Source organism: Acanthisitta chloris, unplaced genomic scaffold (genome assembly GCF_000695815.1).
Source record: "Acanthisitta chloris isolate BGI_N310 unplaced genomic scaffold, ASM69581v1 scaffold9417, whole genome shotgun sequence".
In the NCBI taxonomy this organism is placed as follows: domain Eukaryota; kingdom Metazoa; phylum Chordata; class Aves; order Passeriformes; family Acanthisittidae; genus Acanthisitta; species Acanthisitta chloris.
Window position 1 is genome coordinate 23,034 of NW_008684270.1, and position 13,325 is coordinate 36,358.

General features: G+C 36.5%; 1 protein-coding gene across 1 annotated transcript in view; it reads right to left on the reverse strand.

Moving 5' to 3' along the window:
- Positions 1-2,259: 2,259 nt before the first annotated feature.
- Positions 2,260-13,325, reverse strand: part of FAM172A (family with sequence similarity 172, member A) — a gene marked incomplete at its 3' end in the record, with an annotated part of 36,140 nt that continues 25,074 nt past the window's right edge. Inside the window, exons 3-4 of the mRNA XM_009079274.1 lie at positions 10,646-10,711; positions 2,260-2,451 (exon numbers count right to left, since the gene is read on the reverse strand). Coding sequence (XP_009077522.1) covers positions 2,260-2,451; positions 10,646-10,711 — 258 coding nt within the window. The remainder of the gene's footprint in view (positions 2,452-10,645; positions 10,712-13,325) is intronic.

Genomic DNA, 13,325 nt, shown 5'->3' on the forward strand with positions numbered 1-13,325 from the left:
ATGTCCATGTTCTTTCTTGTCATCAGCACTGTAATCTTATGCTTTGATAAGGTCTGTTGGTTTCATTCAAGGATAAGACCTCTTCTTAGAAGAAACACAGGAAGATCAAGACAGATAATTCTTCACTTCAAACTGGTATTGTTGAATGAGGAGTTACCACAATTTTCATTCAAGCCAATTATTGTCTAGGCTAGTTATTTTCATTTCATAAGAGACAGTATTGCCTAAACCAACTAGAGGACTGAACACCAGAAAACTCTGAAAAGGATGCAGTTTTCATTATTCACTAAAATTGGAGTCCTTACACTCACTCTATCATAATGTCCTGTATTCTGAAGTGTAATTTATATAATCTGTACATGAAGTTCACATGATACCAGCACGTAACTCTTTGCATTCTCATTTTACTCATAACCTAATGATACTAAATACCTTCATTGGGGTCCAACTCGCATATAATATTGCCTTATCTAACCACATATACAAGCAACTCCTGATAGTGATTAAAAGATGTAAAATATAGCAACATTTTTAATGACACAATTGAATTTGAACGAAACACAATGGAACATGATCTAATCGTCATTTTGCACAGAATAAATCATTGCAAATAGTATGCATTCTGAACATGTGGTACGTTTACCAGAATTTTAAGATGCACAAAAAGGAACAGTGAGTTTTACAGTAGCTGGAATTACTCAGCTAAAGAGAACTACACATTTAGAAATCATGTTAAGAAAAAGCTCGAAGATAAGAACACAAAGATCAATATTCCAGTGTGATATAATGATTGCATTTTCGAAAAGATACTTTCTCATAAAACACTTGGGGTTTTTTTTGTGAATGCTTTTTCCTAAGAAGCATTCAAAATGAAGAAATAATCTGCTTTTAAGTATAATAACAATTTTGAGGGAACATAGGTCTGATCTCTGTCACTTTGGCACAATCATTGCACAAAATACATAAAAATAACAAAACAGCAAAAGGTAGTATAACTCCGCTATACTAGAAATATGCCATTAAACATTATCTGTTAATTTAGGGATAGTATCCCAGTTTTAATTACGCAGTTTCTCATGTTAACCAAGGCAGCATCACCTCTAGGAAAGAAGAAAAATACAACCATATAAGCACTGCTGCAAAAAAACTAAGTAGCTACAGCTCTGAGTTTCTTGGCAAAGGTTTTGGAACCTGCACTAAAGGTCCTATACTGGACCTACCATAAACCTGTACTGCACTCAATAATGCTAAGGTATTTTTTGTTCTGTCTCTGAGCCTTGATTTAAAAGCCACAAAATACTTGATGTTAGAAGAAGGCAAGCCTCACTTTCACATGACCAGATTTCTTTTTCACACCAAAAATAACTTAATGGCCTAATGTTTTAACATGTTTTCCTTCTTTGCTCCATTGAAAAAAAACAAAGAGAGCCATTTTCTATACTGAATATTTCAAGGACAACTGCAAAAAATTAAACTTAATTTAGCAAAATGTGAAGCAATCACAGTGACAACACTGATATTTAAACAACATTAGCTTAACTTGGTAAATATAATACAAATTGAGTCTTAGATAAGCTCTTCTATGTTTACTTCAGGACTTTGCATTTAGGTATCAGATGTAAGAGATGAATTACACGCCAAAAATTCCAATGTTAAAAGCATATCTCGAATTGTCCATTGTCTCTCAAATAGATGTATATGTAACAAAATACTCTGTTATTGTCAAGTATTGGTAAATGAATCAGAATGAATTGGTATTCAGTGCAAAACTGAGAAAGACTGTGCCTCTAATAAATTCAGTACAAGTCCAGCAAAAAAGCCTGCTGTTATCATGAAAGCTCATGTTATTATGAGATTACAACAGATGTTGAATATGCACAAATTTAATGAAATATGTAGAAATGTAATGAAATGTAAAAGAAAACACTTCAAATCATAACACGTTTCTGTAGTGCCTTCTATTGCATCTCATCACCTGCTAAGGGCCCTTGTCACACGATCTGACATATTAAACTATGCAGCAGTGCTGCCATAAAATGACGTGCAACTAAGAGCTTTTTAACTGTAAGAGAGAAACTTAGTTCCATTAGAAAAATGTTCTGATAAAACCAAACAAGTTCCCATAAAATGACCATACAGGAAATACAGAATGCTGATTAAAAAAATTAAAACATCACAGATTTACAGCTCTTCATACATACGTACACACACACACATCCGTATGTACACACAACTGTGCATACATGCACTTTCACTTACCTCAATAGCTCGCTTTATATATGGTATCTGTGTGCCACTGTCCAGATCTTCATTAACTATAAGTCTCCTAGCCCACTGACCAGCTCTGACCACACCTTTACCATGAATCAGGACCAGCAGCTTGTCAGGATTTATTAATGCCTCTTCACTCATAAAGATAAAGCTCTTTGGTTCACTGTCAGTAGCATCAACCTGCAGTTACAGACAACATGCACTTTAATGAATCAACAAAAATCTTTAAAACAACCTCTGTAGTTATAAAGTTAGCCACGAAATTTAACAACTATTCGAATGCATATGATAAGGAATAATGTGTGCCCAGTGCCAAATAAAAAATAGAGCAAAAGCTACTATCTGTGCAATGTAACTTCAAAACATAGAAATATATCACATTTTAGAACAGCAATCCAAGGGAGATTTAAATAAAAAAAAGGGGTAAAAGGTTGTTAACAGAAATTTACTGAGAAAAAAGGAAATCAACAAGTTAGCAGTCAGAGGGGGAGAAGGGAGATTAAGCAATTTCGCACCTCTGACACACCTAATACAACAATGAAGTTCTCACATAATATGAAAAAAAAGTCCTGGAGAGTTCCTAATGAGCCATCTCAACATAAATACCCAATAAGCCAGGTAGGAACTAGTACTGTAAATCTTACTACTATGAATTTAATAGGATAGGCCTAACAAAACACAGAAATCCAATTCAGGGTTAAATGACAGCTTCACTAACAGTCCAGCACTTGGGTTAATGCTTAGTTACATTGTTGTAGTATTTGCATGTATGTTTTGTACTTGCATGTAACTTTGATATTCAGTGACCATAACCTAATACCATGTTTTGTCTTTAAGAGAGTAAAGCAGCCTTTTTTTGTTCAATAACACAGTTTTTATGCTTGGTTTAGCAAGCCTGTCTCAAGGTAAAAGAACTGTGCTGGTGTAAATATCATGAGAGCAAAAAAAAAAAAATCACATCTACTCATTCTTCCCTTTCTACCATATGGGTACATAGAAAAGGAAGAGAAGGCAAACCTCCCCATCCACAGTACTCCACTTCTACAGGCTAACTGTACAGCTGCTAGGAACATGCTCTGCAACAGCGAAGAAAGGTGGGTCAGGAAATGACCTTCATGTCAAGAAAGAAAGAGCTGCTATTTGGATTACGTAATTTTTTTCTCATACATGGGTACGTATTATTAACTACCCTTACCACAGGAAAAATTAATTCTGCATGAATTTCCAGACCTTTTTTAATGCAAGTCCTACCAAATATTTTTTTTATGAAGTCAATGAGGCTACTTGAACAAAAGGAATTCTTAAGTGGAAGAATGAACACGCCTTTCTTCAATACCTGCCACAGTACTGAAGACGTGCTCCAAAATGAAGTAACATCTCCTGTGCCTCAGTTTGCAATTTCTGCACCAGGAAATGTACTTTATCTCACACCTTGTGCAAAAATAGAAACTGTGGTAAAGAATATGCTTTACTGAAAAGTGTCATGTTCAGTCTCTCCTTAAACACCTTCAGCGACAGTGATTCCACCCCCACCCTGGGCAGTACATTCCAGTGCCTTATCATTCCCTCTATGAAGAAATTCTTCCTAATGTCTAACTTAAACCTACCCTGGCACAGCTTGAGACTATGTCTTCTCATCTTGTCCAGTAGACTGACATCCACCTGGCTACAATCTCCTTTCAGGTAGTTGTAGAGTGATAAGGCCTCCTCTAGGCTAAATAACAAATTTCCTCAGTCTCTGCACACAGTACTTGTGTTCCAGACCCTTCACCAGCTTTGTTGCACTTCTCTGTACACACTTCAGCATCTCAATGTCCTTCTTGAAGTGAGGGGTCTAGAACTGGACATTGTACCTGAGGTGTGGCCTCACCAGTGCTGAGTACAGAGGGACAATCATCTCCCTAGTCCTGCTGACCACACTATTCCTGATAGACACTAGAATGCCATTTGCCTTCTTGGCCATCTGGGCACTCTGCTGGCTCATGTTCAGCCAGCTGTTGACCAGCACTCCCAGGTCCTTCTCCTTGAGTTTGCTTTCCAACCACTCTTCCCTCAGCCTGCAGTGCTGCATGCTTCTGTGGCCAAAGAGTAGGACCTGGTACTTGGTCTTGTTAAATCTCATACCACCAGCCCCAGCCCATCTACCTAGATGTAACTAGTCCATACTTCTGCAAACAAGTAAATTTCAAACAGCTGAAATTACCTACCAATATCATAAAACATAACTCTTCATTCTTTTCCCCAAATTAACCACATTTGGAAACTTCTTGTCAAGCTAATTTATCTTCAAACAGTAATAATTTATTTGATCCAACTTTCACTAAAAGAAGCACATAAATGTCATTCCTGTGCCCAATCTTACTTTATTGACAAATCAATACCATTTAATGCTGGACACACTAAGGTTGCATAAAATAATTTGTATTTATTAGCTACTTGCTCTTCTGAACCTACTCAAGGCTACTGATTTCTGACCCAGTATTTAAATACAAATTGAACAAATCCAGTGAAATGCTTTTTAGCTTACCAATTTGATTCACGTGCCAACAACCACTTTTCAGTAATCTTCAGCTAGGCATGTTAAACACACCCAAGTTATGCTGATCATTTATGGTTTAAAAGTACTGTTGAAAGTGGAACTCTTTTTCTTGAATTTGTTTTTCCAATGCAAACCAATACCTTATGGTTTATGAATGTAGGCAGCTATCGTGAGTTGTCTAGTTAGTATTTTGCACAGCTACTACCAATATATAATTGATAGTATATATAACTATACTAAAATACATAAAGTATATAAAGATAACAGGATATGATATAAAATTCAACTACTTTTGAAATTAATCTTATTGACACCCATGCTACCAAATCAGCAATGACCCAATATTCAGTTCTTAGCCATTATCAACCCAAGATGCTCAAAACCAGACCAGGCTTTAGTAGTCTTTTCACTCCAAAATCTAAAACTGAGAACTGCTGATCAATATTACAAGCAGTTAATTAACTTTTGATCATTACCACAACTAACTTAAGAAACTAAAACTGGTACAAATTTTACAAACAAGTATTGAATTTATTTAATGTGCTGGTTTGGGCTGAAGTGGAGTTAACCTTCTTCACAGTGGCTAGTATGGGGCTATGTTTGGGATTTGTGCAGAACACAGAGTTGATAATGCAGAGATGTTTTTGTTATTGCTGTGCAGAGCTCACACAGAGCCAAGACCTTTGCTGCTTTCTGCACTGCCATGCTGGCAGAGAAGTTGGGGGTGCATGGGAGGTTGGGAGGAGACACAGTCAGGACAGGTGACCCAAACTGACCAAAGGGATATTCCATACCATATGACATCATGCCCAGTACATAAAGTGGGAGGAAGAAGGAGGAAGGGGGGGACATTTGGAGTGATGGTGTTTGTCTTCCCAAAGTGTGTGATGGGGCACTGCTCACCTGGAGATGGCTGAACACCGTCTGCCCACGGGAAGCAGTGAATTAAGTCCTTGTTTGGCTTTGCTTGTGTGTGCAGCTTTTGACTTCACTATTAAACTGTCTTTATCTCAACCCATGAGTTTTTCTAGCTTTTACCCTTTTAAATCTCTCCCCTACCCCACTGGTGGGGGACTGTGTGAGCAGCTGCGTGGTGTTTGGTTGCCCGCTGGGGTTAAACCACAACACTTAGGTAGCAAAATAGACAAAAGGAACATACAGTGGAAATAACACATCATTGCTTCTCAAAAAAAAAAAAAAGTTCTTGGATGTCTAACAGATCAAGAGAACTACTGAATGAAATTTTACCTACTGAAGAGGAAAGCATTGATAACTTAGAAGATTCTGCAAAGTGAGACTTTGAAAGATGCATTTAATTCAGAAGCATCCACTATTAGCTCTCAACAGCTGAAGAACAGAAGAGGTCAATCACTGATTATGCCATTAAAACTAGAGAAATACAAATACTTCATCTGGACAAAAAAGTTTCAGTATTTATACTCCTAACATAACCTTCAGTGGAGCATAAATTGAGAAATTTAAAAGTAATAACTGAATGGCCTCTCCCTGAATATGTGACTCTTCATTACAAATTTCAAGTCCAGTAGTGTATGTTGAACATTAAAAGAAGTACAATACTTTACAGCAGCAATAATGAAATGTGGATCTCAGCATCCCTGTGTGGAAAAAAATGTTCAGAATCCTGTTTTGTCAGAGATACTGGCATAATAAAATAATGGGGGAGCTTTCCTGATTTTCTAACTGTCTTATTTTCTTATCCGAAAAGAAATGTAACTTTTATATCCAAAATGCAGCTGCCACCTGAGAATGCAAAATAAAGACAGCAAACTGGACTTTGCACAAAAGGTTGAAATTAAGAAAGATGAGAGAACATGAAATGCTGTTACACTAAACTTTTGAAGGATAGCATTTCTACTACCAACTAAAATCATGCTAAAATAAAAGCACACTTCACCTAACACAGCCCTGAAACACATTTCAAATATTCAAACATCATTACACTGCCAACTTCATTATCAGCTGACAGAAAAAGTAAAGTCAACACAGTAGCTTTCTGATCACCTGTGATGAGTGTTTCTGTATTCACCTCTAAAATGTTAAACAAAACATGGTCATATACATAAGAGCCATTTTGGTCAAATTAAGGTCCCAGGGTCCTCTTTCTGACAACTGGCAGATTGTTTAGGGGAATAGTAAGAGAATAAGGTGGTTACAGAGTGATTATAGAGTTTTGACTACTGGTAAATTTGGAACCTTGTGATCCAGAGTTTATATAACTGGGCAAACATGTACAATATTTAAAGGCACCTATCCCACCTTAGTATTGCCAAGTGCTTTTTTTCAATGCACTTATACCTTCCTCCTTGATAGTATTGTGTGGCAATGAGTTCCACAATATAATTGGGATATACATGAAATAGCACTGTCTCTCTTCCAGTAGAGACCTACTGCCTGATAATTTAAATTAGATGTCCCTTAGGTTCTCTATTATGAAAAAAGCAAACCCCACTCCCTATTCATCATCTCTACTCGCTTCATGACTTTATAGATATGTCACATTCCTTCCTCAGTCTTCTATTTTCCAAACAGAAGAATCTTTGTCTTTTTTTATTTGAAAAGCATTTCATGCCTGTGATCAGCATTGCAACCCTCTTTTGTATTTCTTTTTTTAATTCTTCATATCCTTTTTGATATGGTGTACAGACTCCATGCAGTGTTCAAAATGAAGGCCCACATAAAGACTGGAATGATGATGTTTTTCTGTTTTGTTCTCAATACGTCATAACTCCTAACATCTATTTGCTTTGAGAGTTTTTGACTGCCATTGACACTAACTGATGTTCTCAGAAAACTATTCACAATCACACCAAGCTCTTTCCTGAGTTGTAATACCTCATTTAGAGCCCACCATTGTGTTTACAGAGCAAGCTATCTTCTCCATAATTTAACATTTACCAGAACTGAATCTCATGTCATTTAATGATCCAGTTATTCACCATCACAAAATAATTCCCCAACTCATCACAATCAGCTTAAGTTTTAACTATTTCAAAGAATTTTAGAAACTAAAACCAACAGAAAAGTTTGTTAGCTTCTATTAATTCCTTTTTTCCGTTTATTTACAGCTATATCAGCCCTTAATAACACTTCACTTGTAACAAATTATTTCATCTGTAAAATATGAACATCTTTTTCTCCTTTTAACCAATTATTAACTCGTAAGGGATTCCCTTCTATGTTTTTGAAAAGCATTTGGTAAGCTTGTTGACAACTTGTTGGATATATATGCATTCTTTTACGGACAAGAGTTTTCTTCTTCATGGAATCTTTGAGTCCAATGAATTCTGGTGGTTTTTAAAAAATAAATCTGTACTTACTTCCCATGATTTATTGTTATTAACATTACTACACTGTGACTGCTAGCATTGTTATCATTATTGTTGCTGTTATAATTGTTGCTGCTGGTGGTGGTATTATTATTAGAAGTAGTAGTAGTAGCAGCAGCAGCAGCAGCAGCAGCAGTAGTAGTAGTAGTAGTAGTAGTAGTAGTATCATTATCTGATTTCAGTAGTAACTTAAGTAACTTAAATACAAGCTGGTTGTTCTGCAGCTTCATATTTGACTTCTAGTAGAACCCTGGGCTGAAAAAAACCCTCATCCTGGAATCTGATATGATATACTAATTTGTCCTAAGGTCTCCTCTATTCATATTTCAAATTGTAGACAGTTGCTCAGAATTACATCCTGTTAAAAAAATAAAAACAGTTAAGTGTGGAAATTGACAAGTAACATTGGAAATAATGTTTGTTTTTCTTATTTGATCTGAGTGTTCATTTTACCTGCAGTTCATCTATCAGCCTTATCAGCTCTCTTTTATTATTAGGCTTTACAACTGTAACATGGTCCTCGAATCTGGTTTTTTGGTGATCTTGCTATGATTTTATATGTAACTTGCCAACATTTATACTCTCTTCTATTTTCTTGCTAAAAGCTTATTACTTCTACTACTAGTTTCCTTTACTAGTTTAAACTAGGGGGGTTTGTGTTGCTATTTGGCAGCCTGTGATTTAAACATAGCCTTTACACAGCTTTAATTTTTCAGCTTCTGCATACACTGTTTAATTTTTATCACTTTTGTACATGTCTTGATAACCTATTTTTGTCTGTGGTGAGGGCTCTCTACACATAACAGCCATTACTGAAGAATGGTGCTCACACCTTGTGCCAATTTTTCCGCAGTGCTCACAATTAGATACCTGCATATATTTTGTGAGTTTTTCCTTTGCTCCAAAATGCAGTTAAATTATGACACTTTGCAGAAGTTGGAAGCAAGACATTTGAGAATTGAATGTACTACTGACAAACTGCATCGATGCTTACTACCTAATTTATAAATATGAGTCAACACAGATTAATTCATCAGTGGGAGCTAGACAGGGCCATTCCTCTCCTAAGCCAAGAAACCCAAATCTTAGAGCCAGGCAGATGAGTCTGCACATGTGAGACAGAGGTGATGGAGAGGCTGTATACTTACTCCAAGTTTCTTCATTTTTTGGAGCTAATTGCATTACTTAAAAGCACATTTTCCTTATATTCCTTTTAAGAAGGGACATTCAAAGGAAGTCCTACAGCCTCAAAATATAGGCACGTTAAAGTTTATAAATGACAACTTCCCAGTTTCACAGAGAGAGGGTGACATGGCTTGAGAAAGTTTTTCAATACATTACCTGTCTGGTACATGAAAATACTTCTTGGACCAAAACTTCCTCAACAAAGGAAACTATCTGTGCAAAGATGTTGGAGATCACGGCTAGCACTGCACCAGGCAGAGTGCCACAATAAACCCATCCTCTTCTCAGTCTACACAGAGAAACTTCAAGTGAGGAAATGCTTTCTCAGTCTTGGGACACTGGTGCAGCCTACATGGCACAGCAGGCTGGGACTATGGAGGAGAGCTGCTACTCACTCTTTAACTGCTCCAAGAACCAACTAGGATAGCTCCTTCTGCCACGACCAGGAGACACTGGTAAAGCCCATCTGGGAAACCTTTAGTAGTTTGGGCAGGTTATCAACACATTCCCTAAACAACACTTAGGGGAATGGAAATGTTAATGGTGAAACATTACAGAGCTGCTAAAGCAAAGATCTTTTCCTTCCTTATCCTAAATGGGTTTTCCTCAAATGAATAAGAAGGACTGGCTGAGAACAAGAGCAATGCAAAAGCTTCTCAAAGAGCTTAAGAATCCTTTATGATAATCATGGAAATCCTGAACAGTGCTATCACACTACAGTCTCTCCTAAGCTCTATAGTATGGAACACCAAAATAACTGAACATCATTGTATCACATCACATGTATTTACAAACACTCTCACATGTGGGGGAACATTTCATCCATTCCAAGGGTTGAGAAAATATGTTCACTGAACAACTTAAGCACTTTATATTACATACATATTACAAGCCGCTGAAGAAGTGTATTTCAAAAAACAACTTGGAGTAGTTTACTGAAACTCAATGTAAGTGTATTACTCTACCTCCAAAGACATATTTGTTCTCTACATCCAGCTTTAGAGGTCTTAAAAAATTCGCAAATACTTCACAGAAAGCTTACAGCTCCCTTATCAAAACCACCATATTTTGAAAATTCTGGTATCTGGTAAGGTAAGGAAGGCTCAGTTGGAGAATCAAAGACATGAGAAGTGAGGTAGAACCACATCTCCAGACACATGCACATGAAGCATGCGAAGGCAGTGTCCTTGAGACAGTGCCCTGCACAGAGCCACACCTTGTCTTTATATGAATACAGAATTGCAGGCTATGCTGTGTACAGATTCAAACAAAAAATGCCTTTGGAAAGATAGGTTATACTTACTGGGAGAGTTACTTTCTTCAAGTGGCATTCTTTCTGCAGTAATTCATAAACATATTTAGTAATGATCTGGAAGAAAGGAAAAAACCCAAATGCAAACAGATATTAAATCACTTACAATAATGACATATCCAGTTAGACAACTTAAAGGCTAGCTGGTTAAACTTCTAAGCTCCTGTATATGTTTTGACACTTTTCTGAATCCTTTACTATATTATACTAATTATAGAACTTGGAGCTTTACACAAAAAAATCCTCTCTGTCCCTCAGAAAAGGCTGCTTGTCAGTACAATGAAAATTCTAACTGTACTTGTGAATTCACCATGTGCTGCTGTGTGAATAATTAGGTTCCTCAAAACTAAGGATTATAACCAATTAATATATACTCTGGGGTACAAGAAAGACTCTCTTTTGCAAAAAAATACTTTTAAAGCATTTTTTTCCATAAGCATAGTCCTGAAACCCTCTCCCCTGCAGGTTCAGGTCATGAGTTACATGGAGAGCAGATCTGTAGTCACCCTCAGCACAAGTAACCTTGCCATTTCTACTCACTGAACAGGGGAGGGATGGGTCAAAGGTTTCTAAATAGAAGAAAAACCCTGACTGATTTCCCACTATGGAGGAGTTTAAGACTCTTGTTTCCATGTAGGAATAGAATTGAAATTTTAGACCTGAAACAAAAGGAAACATTTCAAAGAGCAACTGGAAAAAAAACCCGACTTGCCATCTTAAATGTAACAAAGTTGTTCACACTTCAAAGTCTTGCCTAATGTCTAGGGATTTTTTTTTCTGCCCTTATATCCTAAGAAAAACGGAGATACAGATGTAAGAACTTTCTAACTATTATTAGTTTGGGAATTAAACTGAGGAACAAACTAAAGCACTTTGTCCGTATGGGGCTGTAAAAATAGTTTGGAAGCAACTGCCTGAATTTCACTGGCTACAGGAATTTTAAAAAATAGAGAAAAAAGGCAAATTAAAGAGAGAAAAAAGGGCTCATTAGGAGTCTCAGATGGTGCTTGCCTTCGCTTTAAAGTTTGGGGAACTATGTTTAAATTCCAGACAGGACAAGATCTAAGTCTCAAAATATTAATCCAAGAATATCTGGGTACAAACCCAGATGGTATTCTTTAGTCCAACCTCTTAAGGCCACAATTAGCGTGATCTGAACCCACAACATATTAAGCCACAACAGAAACATCACTGTACCAAAGCTCTCAAGTGATGGCATCTTAACGACACTCTATGAACCAAGAAAGTAGGAGCCAGGGTATCATAAACTTCAATTTTAATTTTTCAAAAGCACAATTACCAAAAAAAGTTTCAATGAAGTCCAAAAGTTTTCATTATGTAAATGTGAGCAAACACAATATGCAAACGGCTGGAACACACTTAAACAAATTAGAGGTACTGATGAAAGCTAATTTAAAATGTTGGTATATGCCCATGTATATGCCTCTCGTGAAAGGAGCTTCCTTTCACAAAAACCCACAATCCTTATTAGGACTACGTGAATTCTTTGCTACTGTGCTCAAATATGTTTATTGATAGAATTACGTCCAAAAAACTTTATGGTTTTAAAGAAAATCAGTCTTTCTGAACATTATTATCTACACAGAAAATGCATTTGGAGAAGGAATTTAGCTGTAAGCGATGAGTTGATTTAAGACATGTTTATCCCCAAAGCAGTATGCTGGGAACATTCACACAGTGTAATTTTACCTTCAGGGCCAAACTTTTTATGGTTCACCGAAATCAATTTCAGTGTAATGCCAACAAGTAAAGCAGTTAAGTTCCTGTGGTCTCAGATGCTGATGCTGTACAGACATTAAAATGAGTATAATGAAAAAATGGCCTCAAACGTAGAAATCTTATTTTTTACTCTCAATTCAGGCCAAAACCACTAAAAGAATGCTATGAAGAGAAAAAAAACTGCAAAACAATTTTACAAATCTACTCTTTTTGCTGTTGTTTTTATCTATTTCTTCCATTCTTTCTCATCTATTTAGACTGTGGTATCTTCAAGGCAAAAGTAAACCTTTACTCATTTTTTCCACAGCCTGTCCCAACAGGGCTCTGATCACAACTGATTGACTATGCACTACTCTAATATAATAAATAGTAGTAACAGCCTTTAAAATGGGACTGTTAAATCAGTAGAGCACTCTGGCGTAGCAAATACATGATCTAATGAACAGCCTCTATGTCCCAGACAAACTTGAGGAAAAACTTCTAGCCCCCCCCAAATGAAAAAAAACCCCACAAGTTAAAACAGTCTCAGTATCTATTAGACCACAAGACAGTTAATTTTGGCAGCAGATCCAGAACAAGTTTAGGGATATCCTAGCAATAGCTGGTTCACTGTAATTTTTAAAATATGGAAAGTTATAAAAAAGATCTCTTGAAGTGGCATCAAAGTCCAAAATTTCCTAGATTTGAAAACATCACTGTAACAGCCAGATCTTCTGCACTTAGCATGGGTGTGTCTGGAAATCCTGGAAAAATCCTGTCCTGCCTAGGAATATGGTTGCAAGTACTGAAAATGCTAAATAACAAACATTACATATCCAAAAATCCCAAATTTGGATTTTTATGCTTCTAATTACTTGTGATTCTAAAACTTGTGATTCTAATACTTGTGATTTTATGGCTGACATGCAATTTTAAAAAAATTAGTTTTTAA